Source organism: Triturus cristatus, chromosome 3_2, assembly GCF_964204655.1.
Source record: "Triturus cristatus chromosome 3_2, aTriCri1.1, whole genome shotgun sequence".
Classification (NCBI taxonomy): Eukaryota; Metazoa; Chordata; class Amphibia; order Caudata; family Salamandridae; genus Triturus; species Triturus cristatus.
In genome coordinates, this window is record NC_140584.1 from 365202976 (window position 1) to 365226112 (window position 23137).

General features: G+C 42.9%; 1 protein-coding gene across 1 annotated transcript in view; it reads right to left on the minus strand.

The window, feature by feature from the left end:
* Window positions 1-1198: 1198 nt before the first annotated feature.
* The window catches only part of SF3A3 (splicing factor 3a subunit 3), a 187406-nt gene continuing 165467 nt past the window's right edge, over window positions 1199-23137 (minus strand). Inside the window, exons 15-17 of the mRNA XM_085647872.1 lie at window positions 10628-10718; window positions 3060-3115; window positions 1199-1510 (exon numbers count right to left, since the gene is read on the minus strand). Of these exons, the coding sequence (XP_085503998.1) occupies window positions 1433-1510; window positions 3060-3115; window positions 10628-10718 (225 nt within the window). The 3' untranslated portion in view covers window positions 1199-1432. The remainder of the gene's footprint in view (window positions 1511-3059; window positions 3116-10627; window positions 10719-23137) is intronic.

Sequence of the window (23137 nt, forward strand, 5' to 3'; positions counted from 1 at the left end):
TGGAGCCCGAAGCAGGTACAAAGCAGGTCACATAGCACTGAGGAAGGATCCACAGACAGTAACCAGACAGAGGGAGCCTTCAGTCACATGGGACCCCAAGGAACGCCAGAAGGAGCTAGTAGCACATAAAAAATGTAAAGCATGCCTTACTTAAAAGCTGCTGCTGAATCACCAATGGCACTTGAAATGTGAGGCGCACTGGCAGCGAAGGAATCCGTTCTGTGACCAGAGATCTAGAAAGTTAACGACACATATCAGGACACCCTTGTGTCTTTTCTTTTGGTTCAGAGTGGCGGAATTAGGTTGAGTCCCACTTCTGCTTTTCAGGTTTGCACTTGGACTTTGACTTACCAGAGGACTTTTAGGGCAAATTTGAACGCTTGCAGGAATGGCCTCGGAAACTGGACCGTGTATGCGTCTTGAATGTGACTTGTTCTTGTGTTCAGAAACATAGAGCTTGACCTCCTGGTTCCAGATTACCTTCAGGATCATGAGGGCACATTTAACACAGAACTTTGAGTCACTGCCTGAGCCCAAACACCAGCGAAAAGACCTCAAGAGGTGTGTTACCAAAATGTATTCTCTGCAGTTGTGTCCTGGTCTGAAATCTTTAGTTTTAGGTGGGTACATCATTACCTAGCACACTGGAATTAGATTTAGAAATCTTCTGAAGACAGACAAAACTGGAAGTACGGAAAGAAAAGAACTGACATCGCACAAGAGTGGTGCTTATATACGCCTCTGCTCCGTTACTTCAGAGGCGCTAAAGAGCCAAGCTCCACACACAAGAACACTGCTGAAGAAAAATGTACGGATCCAGTCTGGTGCTTGGGGAGTATTGTAAAGTAAGTAATCTGCAGTTCGAAGTATCGATCAGAAACAATAATACATCCAATGAAAAGTAAACCGTATGAAGAAGGTAGTCAATTTGTAATGTCAACTAACTGCACATGAATGGATTTTTTTTTGATTTTTTCACATTTTATTAAATTGTATTTGAGAATTCCAACACGGCCACATATGGAAAAGGTCTACGGTATATGGATATTTTTTACTTGAGCAAGTTTTCTAATGGAGAGTGGTTAGTTTAGATTGTTTACTACATTGGCCCTGAATCTCACATCTGAACGGTGACAAGTATGTCGCAGTACACCAGAATGTTCAAGTTTCAGGAGGCAAAAACGAAAAGGTCCCAAAGCACTGGTGGAAGGATTTTTAATATAAAATCAGACATATCTTAATATATACAGCATTATGACAATGCAGTACATAGTTATAAAAATATGATAATTGGTAGGAGAAGTAAGCACAGAACATTCCATGTGGATTCAGAACAGAAGAAAAGAACGTTTATTTAGTAAACTTGCAACATCGGAACATTGTAGTCTTGTAGTCTAAAGATGTCCTTTGAAACTGATTTCAGAGGGTACGCTCACAGAAGGCCTTGCCTCTTCAGATCCTCATATGTTTTTTTGTTGACAACATTTCCACTGGAGTCTTCATATTCCTCCTGAAACGAAAATAAAAGTACACATTCATACTAAATTCTTGCACATACAATGATAGAAGAAACTGTACCTTCCATATTACTTCAATGCATCAATTATTTGCACATACTACTGATTCTGAGATGGGGCACAAAAAACAAACAAAAAAAAGAACATGGTACAGGGACCTTCTGTAAATCCCAAAGCCTTGGGCTGTAGGAAGGATGAGAACATGTGCACACACAAAGAATTTGCTTTATTAGAACACAGCCTAGCTCTGCATGTGAAAGGTGTGTAAATCAACTGTACAACTTCCGTCAGTATATGTGCTATTTCTTTCCATCAAATCTTGTGAGAATAAGTTCACACAGGTCATTCGATATGCAGAGATCCTTCTAAGCTTCCGATTACAATGCACCACCACAAAATCTTTAACACTCAAGTGGCTGCGATTATACAAAAGAAGGTAGGAATGCACATGTCCAGCTAGCTTATGCTTCACTAGCATAGTTTCTATTTCTAGGTTAAGAGACCAAGCTCCTTTAACTGAACTGGAGCGTGCTCTGAACGGAAAGACAAGTAACTTTACAGAACACGTGGCCTGTATCAGAGTTTGATCTGCTGGGAGTGGTTCCAGAGGACCAAAAAAAGTAGAGGTGATTTGTGACTAGCTTGAAGTGTTCACATCTGAAAAGCACATTCAATGGATCTTGCTGTGCTTCTTCATCTGCCTGCGTCACCTAGGAAGGCTGCAGTAAGAGCTCAGTGGTCAATAGGCTAAAAATCAATTTCTGTTTACCAAACCTAGACGTCTGTGGGCTGCTATCTATTCTTAGTAAGAAGATGAAGGTGCAGTTGGGAGGTGTCAGTTCTCTGCATACATTACTGGGCACATTGCTTTGCACTTTAAGGCTTGGTTTTACAACAGTATATAAAAACTTTTGCTTCAGTTTTCGTCTTACTTGATAAGGATTCCTATTAAGAAGCTCCCCACGCTTCTATATAGGCGAACTGGCTTATTATCAAAACTCTTGCAGATAGCTTCACATTATGTAATTTGAATTTGTTTAGAACATAAAAGTCACCAACCATAGAGTAAAGACACTGTATACCCCCGAGGAGTTCTGTGACAATCGATGAACAGGAAAGCTAAATGTAACATATCACAGAAATCTTTTTTGCACATTTTACAGATATCTCCTGTTGATATAGGCCCCTCAAACTCTAACACAATTGTAAGAAAATGTATTAATTCTGTCATCCACTCCTGCTCTTACCCACTTTTCTAAATCTAGCTATTATTTTCCTTTGCTAACCATAACTAAGTCAGGGACAAAGTTAACAACAAACGAAAACGTGGCTGTCAACTTCATTACCTCCTTATCCACATTTTACATCTTATCAAAGTTCTACACAGCTTACTCATTTCCGTCTTAGCTGCATATCCCCTTTAATCAAGGTATCTTTCTTATGATGTTACTAACAAGTCTAGTGGGAGAATGGTTATCTAGTAACAGACATTTAATAAATGCAGTTACAGAATTGCAAAATAAAACGTGTATTTCTACTTACCTCAGTATCAGGCTGCCACCTCTCTGAGGCCTTTTGGTTCTTCAGTTTTGCCCATACTGAAACAAATAATTACATAATGTTAAAATGTTTTTTTTTTTAAAACAATGAAAATTATACTTCACCATCAGCATAGGCCAACCCAAGCTTTACGGCATACTAATTCCTGGTAGTTCGTATTAAAGTAGGACAAAATTTTGAATCCTCTTCTGTACACAAAAAGGCAATAGCCACTGGCATGAAGCTATTTCAACTGAGAAGAGGAACATCTCTTCCTAATAATGAAAAGAGCAGATCACACACAATAAAAATATTTTTCCCCAGAGTTCATTTTCCAAGCACCCTCACTATCAAACTTACTGTCCTCCAGTCAACACATTGACTTCAGTTTCTTTCCTGACTCAGACTTCTTTCTTCCCTCAGGTGCAGAGCCAAACAAGAATTCTAGGTACTAATGTGTAGTTTAATGAATTGGGAAAGAGACCACAGAATGGGGCTGTGGGAGGACAGTGAGTATTCTGCAGTACAAAAATAATATCCTCCAGAAAGAGTTACCAAAGGTAACTTCTTTTTGTGATAGATACTTCTAACTGTAGATTCCTCACCTCTAGAACAGATCAGTACCTCCAAAGGTGGTGGGTCTGCAGAATTGCTCAGACCACAAAGTCCCTCAGGACCGAATGGGAGAAATGCCCTTCCCGTTAGGCCTTGGTGCCTACTAGTGCTTCATGAACTTAAGAGAACAACATCGTACGCGTAGCGAAGCGAGGTGATAGGTTGATCCGCTAATTATGGAGCATGGCTTATTAGACTTAATGCGAGTACCAGGTCGCTCATAAATAGATTAAAAAGCGCTGGCGCCTTGTTCAATTCTCATCTTATCAGCGACTGCTGTATGGGATCCCAGTTTTCCTCTGGCCCATGTGTTGTAATAAAGCAACAGAATGCCTCATCTTGGCGGTACAGGAATTTGCCAGGCAATAAGCTTAGACCACAGTAGTTGACGGTTAACATGGTGAAGTCCTTACTGTAATCTATAAAACAGCAGTACAGCTGTTCTTTGGTCTTTGTTTTGCTGCAAGCATCCTTATGGCCACAAGGTTTTAACAGTGCCGGAGATTTTTCTGCAGCCACTTTGGTTAAAAAGCAGCATGTTGTTTGTCGCTGCCCATTCTTTTAGCAGGAGCGACACAAAGTATTTGGCCTCAACATCCAGCAATGAGATATGTCAATAGCTGTCGAGGAGCGACGCAGGACCTTTTTTGTAAATAGGATGTAAAATAGAATCTTGCGCAGAAGTTGGAATATATTCTCTAATTATACAGCAGCTGAACAGATTTTCAAGAGTTCTGGACCACAGATCGATGTCGTATTTGTAAATAGACGCTGGCATGCCGTTGGGACTTGGGACGCAGTCAGCTCGGCTTTTCCAGATTAGTGTTGCTGTTCTTGTAGCATTAAAAGTTGCAGCATATTGACAATGTTTTGCATCTGTTTCCGCAGAGTTCTGTTGTTCAGTCTTTTGTTTTTGGGCAGGCAAATTGCTTGCGACTTTGTACAGATCGGTGACATTTTGCCCAGTTCTCGGAGGTAACATTATTTCCATTTATCATTGTTGTTCCTTATACCCTGTTCAGAAGGTTTACGATGAGCCAGAAGCATTTTGAGTTTTTGTTTCGGCATGATAGAAAGTGTTCAGTCTGGAATGATACCTAGCACTTTTGTTTATGTTGCCTAATTTGTTTTTGTAAAGGCTACACAGAATTTCTACTTCATCTAGAAGAGTGGAGTTGGATCGTTTCACTAAATGTAACTTTTTACTCAATGTTTTTTTCCGGCAACCTTAGCTCTTTTGTGAACCAAGGTTTAATAACTGTAAGCTTTGTGGATGAGGTGCCTTGATAGCTATTGACCAATACAGAGACTAATTTTTGTACGCAGAGTTGCCAGCCATTGATGGTATTTATTAAGACCATGCCCAGGTTCAGTGTTTTAATTTTCCAGTTATTATACTTGATGGCCACTTCCAGACTCCATCCAACCTGCCTCCAATTGTGTCGCGGGTGATTCAAACCGATACAGCTTAAGGTGGTATGAGCCTTGATCAGGTTTTATAAAAACAAACCTGAGGCTGTGGTCACTTTCACATCGGGGTGTAATGGCGTAAGAAGTAATGGTATTAAACAAAGTGATTGAGCAAAGCGTGTAATCTAGCACTGCTGATCTATGCGGGCAATGATGGACAGGACGAGTGGGTTGGTCTTCCGGGTCCATTTAAAGCTTTCAATAACATGGCCTCCAAGGCTGCTGACAGAGTCCGACCAATGAGGTCTGTTATTTGTGGCATTGAGACGTGAGATGGAATCAGACATAGCAAGTCTGCTATTTTTTCTGTGATACTGCGAAAACGGTTCTGTAGCAAATTTAAGATTTCTCCAGCGAGGAGAAGGTGGGCATTCACGTGATTCAACTTGATGGCAGCGATCAGCTGCTCTAATTTCTTCACTCTCTCTTTTGCGTCATAGAAGATGTTGGATGTAGATACATATTCATAAGAAATAGATTACACTTTATGGTACTATGTCGCCAGTGTTTGATTTCAATGCATAAAAAAATCTTTGTGGCAAAAGGCACTAAGGAGATTGTTAGCAGCCTGATCGTATTTCCTAATTTGGACTTATTCTGTTCGCTTGATACATGTCAGAGTGGTTTTGAGGTGGCCAAGGTTGGTGCAAGTCAGTTCGTGGAGACGATTAATGATTGCAAATTGATTGGTGCAAGTGATCGACAAAGGACTGCTGTATTTCTCAAGAGCGACTTTGGTCTATGGGCAAATTCTCTGCCTGGATGTCGATAAACTCTTTCCTGATTTAGGAAGGACGGAATGGGGTCTGGTTCGCGCTCCTTCTTTAAAAGCTGCTGGGTAGCGTGCCTTTTTTGAGAGGGTGATCAGAATTCCCCATTCTTCAAAGATCTTCCGGTTTTTCGCAGATTGTATTGAGATAGGACCACGTTACTGCTGTGGCCTATTTATGAGCTAGAATGTCCGAAGGAATGAATTGTATGGCAGTGATAATATTAGATTTCAGATGGCAAAACTTTGTGTGTGATGCTAGGAGTTTTGTTAAATTGCCTCGATTCAAAATGTCAACGTTGCCTTGTGGGGCGTAATCTGGGCGCCATATGGTCATTAAAACTTGATAATCTTGTAAAATGGTGTCTTTGTCAGCAAAAGGCGGGGTAGGAATAGAAACAATAGAAAAAGTATTCCCTTGGATCAACCAGTGAGCCACATTCAACCATACATCAAGTGAAATCCTTTCATAAATGTATACTTTCGACAACCCCACATATAATTATAAAAATCACAAATATGAAAATCACAAATTTATTTAATGTACATTAACAATAACCAATAGTGCAATTCTTTTAAAAAAAAAAAAAAAACAGCAAACACTGTCCGCAATTCATAAAAACAATTCATATGATAAGTCAATCAACAAAATAAAAAGAGACAACAGGTGACATTAAAAATCATCAGTAAAACGTTAATTCGATTGAATCTATATTGCAGTCATATCATATAGAATTATTTTTTTACTCAATAGTTGCTCGAATTTAACACCACAGAAGCGTCGACGCGTTGCGGTGTGCAAACAGATACAGCGCCACCTTCATCAGGACTTTTCAAGATAATGGTCTCTTTATGAGGAATAGCACATAATCATGTGTGCCTTAAAAAATGGATATTAAAAGGCAGAGCTTAATGTCTGTGTGGTTTTCACTTTAGGCTCTTCTAAATAGGCGTTGTGTTATCTGATTTAGTGTGAATACGTATTAGCGGACACATAATGCAATGACTCTGTTGAGGTTGCAAAAAGAACAATTGATGGACAGAATGCAGAACAATGTCATACACTCACCCCAGTACAGAGATCTGGGCCTAAATCCATCGTTTTTTGCTCACCATGACATTCCAGTTTGGACCCAGCCATATGCAAATCAGTCTTGACCCTGCGCCAAATGTGAACAGTCCAGCCCGAACTACCAGGCCAGGTCCTCCCTGGACTGGAAATAAGCATCCTAGGACCGGTTTCTGGCTTGCAGCCCTCATCAGCCAGGCTAGCTTGACTCCAGTGGCATGGAGAGCACTAGACCCACGTCTGAGCATACCTGTCCCAATAGGGGTGACAAATGCAAAAAGATGATGGCTGATGAGGGCTGTTAGCCGGAATCCAGTCCCAGGATGCTTGTTTCCGGTCCAGGGAAGACATGGCTTGGCAGTTCGGGCTGGACTGTTCCCATAGGCACAGGGTCAAGACTGATTTGCATATAGCTGTGTCTGAACTGGGGTGGCAAAGTGAGCTAAAAACCGATGATGGATTCAACCCAGATCTGTGACTGGGGGTGAGTGTCTGAAAGGTTTCAGAGCTCCGTCCATCATCTCCTTGTGTTTGAGGTTGTAAAACTCGGCTGATTCACACTTATGGTTTCACTTGTCAATAAGTGGTTAGCTGTTGCATACTTATAACGTTTAGATGGCTATTATTCAAATGATTTGAATAATTTCTGGGCGATTTTACAGGCAAGCCCTAAAGTTGCTGAAGAATCTATATTAAAATGATTAGTTGTTACAGTTGTACTTGGGAAATTCATCTTGAGATCCGATAGAGGGTGTACACTCTGGATGCCTATAATATGACATGATTTTGTTGACTGTTTCGAAGTGGTATTTGGGCTGCCGATGTTGCAGTGTCCATTGCAGACTGATTACCCCCAACCTCTTATCCCCCCCCTTTTTTTTTTTTATAATTTGAGTAGAAAAATCTGTATCTATACTGAAATTCTTTTTTTGTATTGTAGAGGGAGCCAGCAGGTTTAAACCAATTGGGCTTTTAGAAACTGCATTAATGATGGTTTGTGCCCTGATGAAATTATCGGGATTAAGCACGACATTACAATTTTGGGAAAAGGCGCTGCAATCTGATTTTTGAGGATTTGAGGGCAGTCTTTTGAACTATTGGTGTTGCTGATTTGTCCAGATGAAAATATTCCTCAAACGTCACTGCCTGTCTCATATTTTTCTGGATCTTAACCTGTTTTTTATTGCTGCCTATTGCGCTTCGATAGCTGTTCTGATTAATTGCCGCACGGGGTGGCTGTCCTATCTTCCAAATTGACTAAGGAACGTTTAGCATTACTTAACTGCTCCGTATTTTTTCATTCCAGGTTGAGAATTTTGTTACTGGTACGGTGTTACGAGCCACTGAATGGATCTCCGCACTGACTACCACAGTATTATTTGGCAGTTTTGAGTTGTTAACATTGATGAGGTTTTTGTGAAGCAGGGCTGGCAGTGGTTGTGCCACAGTGCCTTGCAGGGGCATTGATGGTATTATATTTAGAGTTGCCATTCATGGATTGCGCCTTCCTACAATTTTTACTTCCTGTAGTAAATCGCCCACTATTGCGGTTAAAGCAAGCAGTTTCTCCATAAGAATGGCACACATACAATCTTTGTTAAGAGTGGACGAGGGAGCTAAACTATGTGGATGGCTTATATGCATCTAAAAGTAAACAGCTTATGGAAGTAATAAATCGTTCAAAACGTGAGTCTATAGTGGATGCGTACTGTGCTAGCGTTTCAAGGGAGGTTTGAATATTGAATATCGAACTTGTTGGACTGATATTTCAGGGCTTTGGCTGTGATGTCTAATGTATTGAGTAGTTGCCGCCAAGTCCCAATATTTGGGAGAGAGTTGGTTGTAAAGTATTGCATTAATGCCTTGGTTTTGGAATCACCACTAGATGCAGAATCATTTGCGCTTGCAGAACTGATAATGGTTATGGTAGTCGACAAGATGCTTAAGACCCTTATCCTGGTCGTTATTTTTTTCATAATCCCACTATTTGGGATGGAGTTGGTTATATAGTCTTGCATAAATATCTTGGTTTTGCAATCACCACTAAATGCAGAATCAGTTACGCCTGAGGAATTGATAGTGATAATAGGTGACAAAATGGACTGATTGCCCTTGTCGTTTGCCATGATCTCAGTAACTACACCTGTAGGCACGCCTAATGCTGTTGTAAGAAAGCCCTGTTTGTAGAGATTGCTTTGATGTGCCAGGGGTGTGTCGCCACTGAGAGCGTCATTAATTGAATTATGCAAACTGAGATTTGGTAAAGATAAGGACCAGTCAGACAGCTGGTCCTCCTCAGGTTGCACTACTAAATCAGTCTGCTGACAATTTTCTTCTGACGCCTGTAAAGGCGGATCAGGGTACAAAATTACAGATATATTGGTGGAGTTAAGCCTGAGGGGCTGGTTGGATAATAGACTTTGGGCAATTACTGTTTTTTCACCCTGGGTGGATCAAGAGGGCATTGGGGTTGTGAGAAGAGGCATTTGAGAGGGTTGCAGTGATGGAAAAACTCCTTTTGCTTCCTCACTAGTGGGATACAGTTCTGCTCCATCTTTCATTAAAGAAAACTTGGACAGATGTTTCTGGAGCCTTGGGTAGGTGGCACACATTTTTCTGAGCTGAAATAAGCTGAGAAATTAAAATGCCATCTGTGGTCCGTGAGGACTTTTGCTTGGACCTGAACATTTGAGGCTGCGGTTCAGGTTCATCACTGGTGGTCCTTTGGCCCTTTCTTTTTCACTGGGCCAATAAGGTGTCACCCTTAGTTCCACCTGACCTCATTCTGCGGCTCTACGCACTTCAATACTCTCCAGGGCACTCACAGTATTTTCTGGTGTTTGCTCCAGGTGAAAATAAGTGTAAAAATGGAAGAATGGAATTTACCGTTGCAGCCAATGGGACCGTGTAGGAACACTCTGCAGTTGAAATGGCCTCAACTTGAATCCTGTACGTTAGCCAGTGCTTGCTAATAATCGGTGTTTGCCTTGAGTTTACTCTAAGATTGCATCAATCCCAAGATACGGGTGGGGTCTTTTCGATAGTTTTTCTGAAGGCTACTGACCACAAGTGGTCCTGTACCTCTATCCTCTTCAGAACCTCTTTGCTCTATGTACAAACTGAAAATGCAAAACAGCCACGAAGGATAAAACAGCTAAATGAAATGTCAACAAACAATGTGAATATGAATAAGTAGGACTAAATGAAAGTTGATTCTTTCCATTAACAGCTTATTTAGCTATTAAATATATACACAAATAAAATTAGAAAAATTACTGATTAGCTGTGTATTACAAAGATTTTGGTTGTATTTAGATTTCTGACAAGTTTTTTTCTACTTTTCGGGTCTGGCTTTTTAGGGCAAAGGGGGTTATGACTGAAGTTTCTGACTAAGCAAATTTGGAGACAAAACTAATCCATTATGTTTGGTCTTTAGAAAAAGGCAGTACATGGAGGCAGCAGTACATGCATTGCAACATAGAAGAGTCAGTAGTACATAACACATAAAACAGTTGTATCATACTACAGTCTTTAATTCGTTTAAGTTCACCAAAACTTCAAGCAAGAACTGTGGGCCAATATTTTTCTATGGGAAATAAAAGTACATTAAGCTTGAAACCCAGACAATGTAGTAAAAGCACAACTTACAAGAAACTGCATCTTCAATCTGTGTGACATTTGCAAAATGTGCCGTGTTTGGAATACCAAGACATCTCATACCGTGAGCATGCCGCCATTCCTGGTGAGAAATCAAAACAAATACACATTTATTTTAAAATGTTGAACATGACATATACATATTTTTATATAAGTGTCCAAAAATGAGGAAGTTGTATACCTGCAAAAATCACTTTGGAGATGTAGTTTTGTAGATTCACATGTTGTGCGCTCTACTGCCATCTACTACTGGGTTCAAAATCAACTGTTTTTCTACAAGGTTTTTGTTTTGGTTTCCAGAATGTACCAAATGTCTCATGATAACATAACCTATCATACACCAGGATTCAGACACAAATGTTATTGTTCCTCCATCGGGATGGTAGTCATTGTATGTGTGCTATTTGGAAGTGCATATAAAACTGATACTACAGTATTTTATTATAGAACAACTGCACATTGTCATGCATTCAGGAAGGGTTGCATATGAAATTACAAAGAAATAAGTTACTTGTAGTCCTTGTTCTGCAATACAAGCAGTAATGTTCATAGAAATCATAAACATTAGAAAAATGCCCAGCTGTGTGTGGGACCCCCCCCCGAACATTTCATATCAAACATTCTGTAAATAGAAATACATAACATACACACACACACACACACACACACACAGTGATGAGTCAAACGTACAGATGTAGCTGAACACTTCTAAAATCTTTTAAAGGCAATATTAAAAACTGTGTGCAATACAAACGCCCGATAAGCTTGCACTGTTAAAGTTAAAAAAAGGTTTTTTTAAAACACCCTGTCCTTTAAGGCTCAGGGGCTTCCACTAATGAGGATACCCTGTATTGGTGGCAGTTGCCTCACAGAGTTAGTTTTTAAGCGCATAGTGGAGCCTGGTATAAAAAAAAAAAAAGTTTTTATACAGCAAGCCCAAGAAATAAAGCTAGATAGAATGGAGCGTCATTTAAGACTTCAATGAAGATTACTAAGATGCAAAACCATGACTACAAGTATGTAGTATGTCATATGTTAGAGTAGAATAGCAAGTTTAAAAAAAAAAAACATTCCTTCATGAATTTTAGGTCTAAGGAATAAAACTCAAACAAATGAGAGATTGAAGAAACTCTAAACAGAGTTAACAGAATAGTGTGACCAACAATAATCCGCTTTTGTACCAGAATCAAGACAGTCTTGTAAAAGAGTGAAATGATTTCCAAGAGGACGTCCTGCAGACGTCAGCCAGATGAATGTTTCTTGGCCAGGCTGCAGTAGCAGCTTTTCCTCTAGTGGAATGAGTTATTGGTTTCTCTGGCGGGGTTTATAAGCAACTTGTAAAAACAGTGATATGCAAGATGCAATTCTGAAGCAGCTGGATGCTGTCGATAATGGCCACACTTGATAAGGAGTTGATTAGATCAGTTTAATTCTTTTGTCTAGTCTAGGCAGAAGTGTAGAACTACCCTGAGGTCCAGAGAGAGCAAGGAATGTTTTGCTGAAGTTGGATATCTAAAGAAAACTGGTAGAGTAACAGTCTGGTTAATGTTAAATTCTGATCATATTTGGGGAGGAAAGAGGATGGCTTCTAATTTACTACCACATTTGCATGGAACATCATATAGGATGTCACACCAAAAAGGGATTCAGTTTCAAGAACCCTCAGAGTTAATTAGCTACTAGAAAAGCAGTGTTCCAAGAAGTATGCTGCAATGAAACCTTGAGATTTGGTTCAAATAGTGGAACTATTAATTCTGACAGAACTTAATTGAGCTTCAAACAAGGTGGTGTCCTTTTACGAGAGGAAAATCTTTAAGCATTCAACAATGTGTTTTATGAAACAAATATATAAACAAACGATGCATGATTAGAACCCTTTATATAAGGAACTATCGTGCCAAGGTGGTCTTTGATGAGAAAGACTTGTTTGAGCAAAATGCAAGTAGTAATAGAGAAATATGGCTGTAACGCCACAAGGAAAATCTCTATTTGAAGGAGTAGAAGGCATGTAGCTTCCTTTAGAGTCTGCAAGACTATTGAAGATTCAGATGACCATATTGTCTGATCTGAGGAGTTTTGGTGTCAGATTAAGGTGGAAAATCTGATCCTGTAATCTATTGAAATGGTTTGTTATGCACAGCTAATTCTTGTGTAGTTTCACTCACATTTACGGCTTGTCCATTGCTCAGGCCACTCTAGAGCAATGAGCATCAATGTCGCCTGACAACATCATATTCAACGATGACTGTTGGTATTGATGGGATTGGAGGAAAGGTGCAATGTTTTCGACCATTTATCTACAGGGCATTATTCAGAGGCCTGGGTCTGGAAGACAGGATAAAGACTTAGCTTTTTTGGGGGGTTCAGAGGGGTAGCAAAGAGATCTAATTTCAAACAGCCCCATTCTGCAAAGATTTCTAGAAGAACTCCATCATTTAGAACCCATTTGTGATTCTCTTTGTAAGGATTCCTGGCGAGTGAACTACCTTTATCGAAAAACTTCTGGACAAGGCCCCAAGAATGCTGCACCTCCAGTGAAAATCACCTCAAGCTTTTGCCTCCTTGTTTGTTCAAGCAGTGCATTGTTGTAGGGTGCCTGACTGAATAAGGATCCTAACCATTGCCAGAGAGATAGTAGGATGGACTGCTCCAAGTTGTAAACAAACATGGTGATGTATACATCTTCCTAGACCAGTGGCCCTGCACAGAGGAGCTTTCAGATGGGCGTTCCAGCCTTGAGAGCGAGTCTTATTTCACAATTGTTTATGCTGAAAGTTCCTGCTGAAAGGGACACCTTGTACCAGATTGGCTCTCTTACACCACCAGGTAAGAGACTGTTTTGTCCTCACAATTGTTCTCCTTTTGAAAGCAACGACTTTCCAGCATTGCTGGAGAGGCCTCCGGACTAGTCTTGCCAGGTTGTAGCACAGGGAGTGAGAAGAGGACACTTATGCCACTTTCAGGCCACTCTCTCCTGTGGAGGAAACATTTCCTTATGCTGATCCAAGGTTGACCCCAGATAACATAGAAGTTATATGGTTGTAGGGTCCGACTTCAGTATTAACAGTAAAAGTGTTATTTGCAAGACCTGCCCTACTTTCTAAGTTTGCTTTTATGAGTGAATCAACCAGGTACTGATACCTGAATATTCTTTGGTGTTGTGAATGCTGCTGATACAGCCAAGAAGGGGAACTGAACCCTCTTGTGAGTATAAAAGCGACGATCGTTATGCCAATAATTTACTCGGAGATCTGAATAAATCTTTTCCACAAGACCCACTGCCTACAGAGTCTGTGCTTCATTTTTAATCCTCACTGTTTCTTACTCTGTATGTTGTCTGAACAGGGAATTTGACAGAAAATGGTAGGTTGAGAATTTTAAGCTGAGCATCACCCTAAAGAGAATTCAGCCATAACTAGGAAATATAACACAGGGTGATACCACAGCAATAACTAGAAGCTGCCAGCATGCTGAACCATTTGCTGTACTTATGACTTGATAGAAACAAGAGAGACCTTCATAACATATCTTCTAAATCCTGCAATGTGTTAGATGTTTCTCAGGAAATCATGTAAGGCCTTCATGTATTTCCCAGCCATAACAGCCTAGAGAGCCACATCATTAGCTGTCTTTAGAGTTGTTGCTGCTGTGCAAAATATTTTATCTGCAACTTCCATCCTTGGACTTTCCCTGTTGGGAGGTGCCAAAGTGTCAGGGGAAGATGGAGATCTAACTGTCAAGATGAATAAGAAGCATGGTTTAGGTCATGCTTTTAAAAAGGTGGGGTGCTGCTAAGGTGGCTTGAACTTCTTAAGCAGACTGAGAAGTAGCTGCTTTTACTGTAACCGTTGTAAAGACTTTTCCTTCCGCCAACTCCAGTAAACAGGCACCAAAGATCACAGATGTCTTGGTGATACTCGGTGTTGGAGAGTTTTCATGATTACGGACACCAATATTTTCAGTGTCTTCAAGGGTGCTGTTGCAAAGTGATCCCTTTTTGAGTGATCACACCCAGGGGTCGGGATTCACCTGTTGGTAATTTTGAATTCTATTAGGACATTGCTATCAAGTGCCCAGTGTATGTGCTCTAACCTCTAAAAGATGCTGAAAAATGCCTTAAAACCGGATTAGCACATATAACGTTCCTATAAGACCATGGCATATGGTGCAGAATAATACCCATGGTATGGAAAGCTAGTCAACTTGTGGACTGCAACACCTATTGTGCTATCCACTAGTGTGATAAGCGAAAACATGGCTTCTGGCCTACCATATGTAGCCTGACAGCAGCAGCTTGAACAGTGCTACACAGATCTGCCAAAATCGCCTTAACATATAGGAAAGGAATATGCTACTTACCAGTATGCATCTGTTCTTGGCATGTAGAGCTGCAGATCTATACACTGTGCATAGATCGCCATCTGGTGTTGGGCCCGGATGTTTGCAGTTTGTTTTTCCTCTTGGAAAGTCTTTGGAAGTCACGAGGTCGGTGACTCCTCCTTTGGTTCGTATTGCGCATGGGCTTCGGCTCCATCCTCAGATTGTTTTTCGCCAGCAGGGAAAGATGGAGCGTAGTAATAACAGTAAAGAAACCCATGTGTGTTGTATCTAAATAAGATAGACTGGAACGGATACAGGTGGGCGTGTGGGCGTGTATAGATCCGCAGCTCTACATGCTAAGAACAGATGCATACTGGTAAGTAGCATATTCCGTTCGAGGCATATGAGCTGCAGATTATACACTGTGCATAGACTATATAGCAGTACCCAACCCTAGCGGCGACCACCGGCATCCGTTGCAGTTGTTTGGAACAGTGTTTTTAGTACAGCCTGGCCCACACTAGCTTGTTGCTTGGTTTGCACATCTACACAGTAATGTTTTGTGAAAGTGTGCAGTGTTGACCATGTCACTGCTTTGCAGATGTCATCTAGTGGTATGTTCCCTAGAAAAGCCATAGAAGCCCCTATCTTCCTTGTAGAGTGGGCTTTAGGGGAAACAGATAGCGTTCGTTTTGCTTTGTGGTAGCAAATCTGTATGCATTTTACAATCCACCTAGCTATCCCCGATTTAGAAATAGGGTTGCCTTTATGTGGTGGAGAGAAAGAGACAAATAGCTGTTTGGTTTTTCTGAAAGGTTGTGTTCTTTGGATGTAGTAAAGTAAGGCCCTTTTAACATCCAGTGTGTGTAAAGCCCTTTCCGCAATGGTTTGAGGTTGTGAGAAAATGCTGGTAATTCTACCGACTGGTTTAGATGGAAGGGAGAAATGACTTTGGGTAGAAATTTTGGGTTGCTGCGGAGTACAACCTTGTTCTGATGCATTTGGAGAAAAGGTTCCTGTATAGTGAGTGCTTGTATTTCACTAACCCTTCTAAGGGCCACTAGAAATGCTGTTTTCCATGTGAGAAATTGCAGCTCACATTTATGTAATGGTTCAAAAGGGCTCCCATTAGCCTTGTGAGAACTATATTTAAGTTCCAGACAGGTGAGGGTGGTACTCTGGGTGGAATTACTCTTTTGAGGCCTTCCATAAAGGCTTTGATGGCAGGCACCCTGAAAAGTGATAGGTGCTGCCTGTTTTGTAAGTAAGCAGCAATTGCTGCGAGGTGTGACCGAATAGATGTATATGCTAGGTTACACCTTTGTAGATGGAGCAAGTATGATGTGCTTTATGGACACATTTAGAGGGTTGATTGTGTTGTTGTGGCAGTAAACAACAAATCTTTTCCACTTTGCAGCATAGCATGCCCTTGTAGTAGGGCGTCTAGCTTCCCTGATAATATTCATGCAATCAGGGGGAAGGTTAAGGTATCCGAATTCTAGGACCTCAGGAGCCAGATCGCAAGGTTGAGCTGAGCTGGGTCCGGGTGCCTGATCTCTCCATGGTTCTGGGTTAGGAGGCATGGTGAGAGGTGCAGCTTTTGGTGTGGTACTACCGAGAGTTCCAGCAGTGTGGTGTACCACGGTTGTCTGGCCCATGTTGGAGCTACTAGGATCAGTGTTAGGGAATGCTGTTGTAGCTTTCGCACCACTAATGGAATTAGTGGGAGTGGTGGAAAAGCGTATGCAAATTTGTTTGACCAGTTCATCCATATCGCATTGCCTTTGGACAATGGGTGTGGATATCTGGCGGCGAAGCTTGGGCATTTGTTGTTTTCGTGGGTGGCGAATAGGTCTATCTGTGGATGCCCCCACTTCTGAAAGAACGGGTGAAGAACCTGTGGGTGAAGTTCCCATTCGTGAATCTGTTGCGTTTGTCTGCTGAGCAGATCTGCCACGGTGTTTGACTCCTGGGACGTGTTGGGCCAGGAGAAAGATTTTCTGTGGAATTGCCCATCTCCATATGCTCTGTGCTAATTGAGAGAGCTGTGGAGAGTGTGTGCCCCCCTGTTTTTGAATGTAGTACATGGCGGTCATGTTGTCTGTGTGAATGAGGACTGCCTTGCCTGAAATCTGCGTCTGGAAGGATTTTAGGGCTAGGAAGATTGCCAGCAACTCCAAATGGTTGATTTGGAGTAACTTCTGTTGCGGCGTCCATGTGCCCTGTACTTTGAGATGTAACAGATGAGCTCCCCAGCCGGAGAGCGATGCGTCTGTTAGGATTATTTGTCGGACCGGGTCCAGGAACGGTCGACCTTTGGAAAGGTTTGTGGTGTTCCACCACTGCAGAGAGCGATGGGTGCGACCGTCCACCAACACCAGATCTGTCAGTTGCCTCTGGGCCTGGTTCCACTGGCGCGCTAAACACTCTTGGAGTGGACGCATCTGGAGTCTTGCATGGGGCACTATGAAAATGCAAGAGGTCATCATACCTATCAGTTGCATAAACACTCTTGCTGGGAGAGAGTGTTGAAGTATGAATTTTTGACGCAAAGCCTGTATGTTTGCAATCCTGGCAGGATTGGGATAGGCTATGGCTTTTGAGGTGTCTATGGTGGCACCGAAGTATTGTTTTGTGTGTGATGGTACCAGGTGGGACTTTTGGTGGTTCACCGTGAAACCTAGCTGGTGAAGCAGTTGGATTGTAGCGGCGGTGTGGCGCACACATTGATCGTAGGACGTGGCTTTTATTAGCCAGTCGTCCAAATATGGGAAGACGTGAATGTGTTGTCTTCTGAGGTGTGTCGCCACTACTGCTAGGCACTTGGTGAATACCCTTGGTGCTGTTGTGACCCCGAACGGGAGCACCTTGAACTGGTAGTGTTGGCCGTCCACTACAAATCTGAGGTACTTTCTGTGAGCATGGTGTACTGGGATGTGAAAGTATGCGTCTTTCAAGTCCAGAGTGGTGAGAAAGTCGTTCTGGGAGAGGAGTGGAAGAACCTGTTGAAGGGTTACCATGTGAAAATGGTCTGAATGTATGTAAGTGTTTAGAGGTCTGAGATCTAGAATAGGTCGTAGAGTCTCGTCTCTTTTTGGAATCAGAAAGTACAGGGAGTAGACCCTTAAATTTTGTTGATTGATGGGGACTTGCTCTATGGCTAGTTTTTGCAGGAGGGAGATTACCTCCTGTTTTAGTAACGTGGCATGTTCTTAACACATTGGGCGTTGCGTGGGTGGAATGTTTGGGGGGGGGGGGGTAGATGTTAATTCTAGGCAGTACCCTGAATGAATAATTTGGGTCACCCATCTGTCTGAGGTGATTGTCTCCCAGGTGTGAAGGAAATCTTGTATTCTGCCCCCGACCGGAGTGGAATGGTGTGGAGGGAGCGGGGGAAAGTCATTGGGTAGACGGTGTGGCAGAGCGGGCGGTATTTGTCTTGCCTCTGCCTTTATTATTATTGCCTCTGTAGCCGCCTCTTTGATAACCCTTTGTGAAGGTAGACTGAGGAGGGGATTGTTATGACGTGGATGCGCTATCTGAGGAGTAGCCTCTACCCGTGCCCCGAAAGGAAGAGCGGCGAAAGGAGCGCCTAGGAGTGTGTGACTGTAGGGCTCCCATGGATTTCGCCGTATCAGTATCTTTCTTCATCTTCGAGGGCTTCATCAACTTTTGGACCAAATAAATGTCGTTGATTGAATGGGTGATTCAATATGGAGGCTTGCACCTCAGGTTTAAAACCTGAAACTCTTAGCCAGGCGTGGCGACGGAGAAGGACACTGGTGTTTATGGCCCTGGAGGCTGTATTTGCCGCATCTAGGGCACAGCGTATAGAGGTATTAGTTATAGTTTTTCCCTTTTGGATCAATTCATTAGCCCTATTTCTGTATTTTTCAGGGAGATGGTGCATGATGGTCTCTAACTCATCATAATGCGCTCTGTCTTATCTGGCCAATAGCGCTTGCGTGTTGGCGATACGCCATATATTGGCGGCTTGTGACGCAGTGCGCTTCCCTGACGCGTCTAGGAGCTTGGACTCTTTGTCAGGTGGTGGTGCTTCGCCTGACGTCTGAGAATTTGAACGCTTCCTAGCTGTAGATACCACTAAGGAATCCAGTGGTGCAGGGTCTTTAATGTATGAAGGATCTGTGGGGGCGGCTTTATATTTTTTCTCAATACGTGGGTTTAGGACCATAGCCCTGACTGGGTCTTTAAAAAACTCCGGTGCATGTTAATTACTCCTTTTAGCATAGGTAGTATAGCAGTAGACCTATGTGCAGTATCAAAGGTGTCTAGGAGAAAATCTTCCTCCTCTGGGTCAGTATGATAATGTGCCGCCCTCTGTAGTAGGTGGTGAAAACCTAACGAGTCTTCTGGTGGGGATGGCCTAGATGGGTAAAGGTCATCCTGTGGGACATCTGGGATGTCCGGATTGTTATAGTCATCCCATGGGTCTGGGGATCCAGTAGGGGTGGGGTCTTGTTGCACATCTGCTGGATCATAGTAAGGGTCCCCTTGATCATCCTGGTCTGGAGACAGGGTCGGAGAGCGATGAGGCAGGGGTGGAGAAGGGGAAGGTGGGGAGGGTGGAGGAGGTGGGGAAGGCACTCTGAAAGGAGAGGTAGCAGTGTCCTTCCTCTTTGGAGGTGGAGGTGGAGGTGGAGGTGGAGCTGGTTTGTCCAAGTGTCTCTTTTTTGAAGACAGTGTCAAATGTCCAGTTTTTGGATCCTTGGTAAGTGTCTTTTGCAGAGGATCCGGTGTGAAAAGTTCTTGCGACACTGGTTGTTCGGTCGGCGACGAGGTTTTCGGGGCCGATGGCTTTTTAGGCTCGTCTATGCCGTGCTTCTTCGGGACCTCCGATCTTTTATTCGGTGCCGAGACAGGCTTCGGCACGGGAGTGTCGGCGCCGAGGGCCTTATGATGTTTGGTCGGCACCGAGAGGGTGGGTTTCGACACCGAGGGCTTTGGTGCTGGGCTCGGTGTAGAGGTGGAGGCCGATTTTTTCTTCGGTGCCGAAGGGTGTTTTTCGGTACCCGAGCTGCCGGAAGGCTTAATAGGCTTCTTTACCGGGCCCGAAGGTGGGGTGTTAGAAGCAGTGTCCTTGGTCTTGCCTAGGCTCGAAGGAGGGACCGAAGCCTTTTTGGGTATCAGCGTGGGTGTGGGAGGGGGTATAGTACTCACGACCCTCTGCGCTGGGGTGATGTCCTCCACATCTGAGTCGTCGGCCTCGGAAGCACTGACTAGGTTGTCGTCCTCTTCTTCGATGTTCTGCTGTCCCAGAGCTTCGACGTCGTCCCCGAAGATATCGACTGGAGCGGAGGTCGAGGAGTGCGCCATGTTGCGTCTGGCCCTTCGATCTCGAATAGTATTTTTGGATCTAAAAGACTTGCAGGCGGGACAGTCTCGAGCCTCGTGTTCAGGGGAGAGGCAGAGGTTGCACACCTCATGAAGATCGGTGTGGGGGAATTTGGACCCACATCGAGGGCACTTCTTGAAGGGAGTTCTTTCCATCAGCCGAGACCGGAGCCGGGATAGGCCCGAAGGCCGCCGTCGACGACCGGAATCGAAGAAGTGTCGAAGAGAAGGTGATTAAGATGATTTATTATCTGAAGGATCTCGATGAGCGAGGATTTTGCGTCGATCCTTGAACTGGAGAAGTTCGGAACCGGAGCGCGAAGTATTACATCCGAGCCCGATGGCGGAAAAAACCAATCTGAGGATGGAGCCGAAGCCCATGCGCAATACGAACCATAGGAGGAGTCACCAACCTCGTGACTTCCAAAGACTTTCCAAGAGGAAAAACAAACTGCAAACATCCGGGCCCAACACCAGATGGCGATCTATGCACAGTGTATAATCTGCAGCTCATATGCCTCGAACACCTGATATAAATTATTAAATCAGTCACCTCTAAGTGCACCTTGCTGCACACAAGCTAGAGTGCATTATAATTAAGAGTGTGACATTAGAAATGGCATTTTCGCCCGGCGACTAGGCTCAAAGCGACATTGTCACTGATCAGGCTGTGGCTGGCACATTAGAAAAGTTGGATTATACACTTTAATGCAGGATGTTTGACTTGTACCAGCTACAGACTCCAATCAAAGACTAACTTTTATACTGCATAAAAATTCAATCCATCGACAAGGTCTGACTTTATAAAAGTTACATTTCCAAAACTTTTAATGACAGTTACCTGCATCCTCCTGAAGCAGCTAATTTTTATGAGCTCTAACAGGAACTCCCCAGCCTGTAATTTGCCTGAATTGGATGTGAAAGTTGCTCCCATGACAAGCACGATAACCTTAATTTACTTCAAAGGGGGCTTGCCCTGTCACAAGCAAATGTTAGTGATACCTGGAAAAGCCCCAGTATTGGTCACTCTGCGCAGGCTGGCACCAAACCCAGTGGGAGGAAAGGTACTCCAACACATGTTTTTGAGTAAGCACACAGGAGGGAACTGATCATTAACCTGGCCACACCTCAGGGTAGGTACACATTTTATGTACAAGGGGAGCTGGGGTTCTCCATCTTGCATTCTAAAGGTGAAGGCAACTGTGCTCGATTTTCCTATAAAGAATGCACTTTAGGATGCTCATGTGAAAGCAGACCAATGCAGGACATCACTCTCTGAAATGTCATTACCCTGCTACCTGTTGGAGGATACACATCTAGCACAAGGAAATCAACTTTTAAAACACCAACAAACTCTCCTTTGTTGGAACCACTTTTCCTGACACAAAATTGGATCCCAAAAGGTTCTGAGCTTGCAGGTTATCCAGTTGGTCTTCTGTGAGAGAACCCTGATGTTTGGAGCAACTTAATATTTTGGAGTATGGGACAGATGAACAAGTTAACTACCTTTGTTAAAGCTCTTTCTGGTTGAACTAACTACCTGGAAAATCTTCACCGTTAGGCTCTCCCCAAGCACCATACTGGATCAGGAGAATTCTTGAGCAATGCTCCCTTACACAAGTAGGGGATTACAAGTGTCTCTCACCATTCCGGAAGAGAAGCTCCCCATAAGAGACCCCCCACCCTTGAGCACCAATCTTAGTTTCTTGCATTTTTCTCCTTCTGCACCCTCAGATGTAAAGGAAAGAACAAATTATCTGAGAGGGTCTTTGTATAAAACGATGCCATTACACTAGCTTTTCTATGGGCAGCAAAAAATCCCTCTAGAGATCTCCCAAAATGGTTTGGCGACTTGCGGGTGAAGGCACACTCGCTCGCTCTTGTAGGCAGGTCAACTCCTGGGCATTGCATGTCTTTGGTGCTTTGTCTGGGGTAGCCCATCGCCTGTGCCTGGCCTGAATGCCATTTTGTGTGCCGAACCCTAATATCAGGAAGCACATGCTCTCATACTTGCATGGGATCTGGCAGTGTAGCTTTAAACATGCTTTCCATGTTAGGTGTGACAGTAAGCATTTTGACTGGATCTTCAAAGATTTCCTACAAACTTGTAGGACAGTCTACAACATATGAAGAAACAGCTTGGTCTTTTATTTGCACAAACAAAGTAGTGATCTTCCTCCTTATCTTGCATGGCTATTCCATGGTGCAAAGTCACCCTTTGTATTACTGAATGACAGGACAATGTTTCATCTGGTGGAAAAGCCTTTACTGCTTAAGTTTTCAAATTATTTTCCTTGAAGAGTTGAAGTGCCATTTGTTCCATGCATCATCCTGCTCTTCTCTTCTCCCTCAACCAGGTCCTGATCTGTGTGGCCTGGATCAAAGTCATCCTACTCTGAAATGTATTGTATGGTCTTAAATGGTGACTGATGTGGTGCAAGAGAAGTAATGGTAGATGAAAAGCCCTAAGTTCAGATGTCATTACATTGTCAAAGAAGAGTTTTCAAAGTTCTTAACACTTTATTGATGCTTGGTCAGATTACATTTCCTCAAATAGGTACAAACTAATCAGGTATTTCGAACTCCTTAACAAATCTCAATACCTCCCCTCCCTCGTCCCCAGGCAGCTTTCTCTCGCCAGACACCAACTGACAATACTTGGATAGTCCCGTCATGCCAGCAATTAGCCACATCTCTGAATCTATTTAATGCTTAATTTATTGCATTGTTTATTCGAGTGTGGTAATTAACTGTAGCAAACTGCTTTGCAAGTTTTATGTCGACCTTTCATATTGTATGGTATTTTCTCCACTGCTAATATTGCCC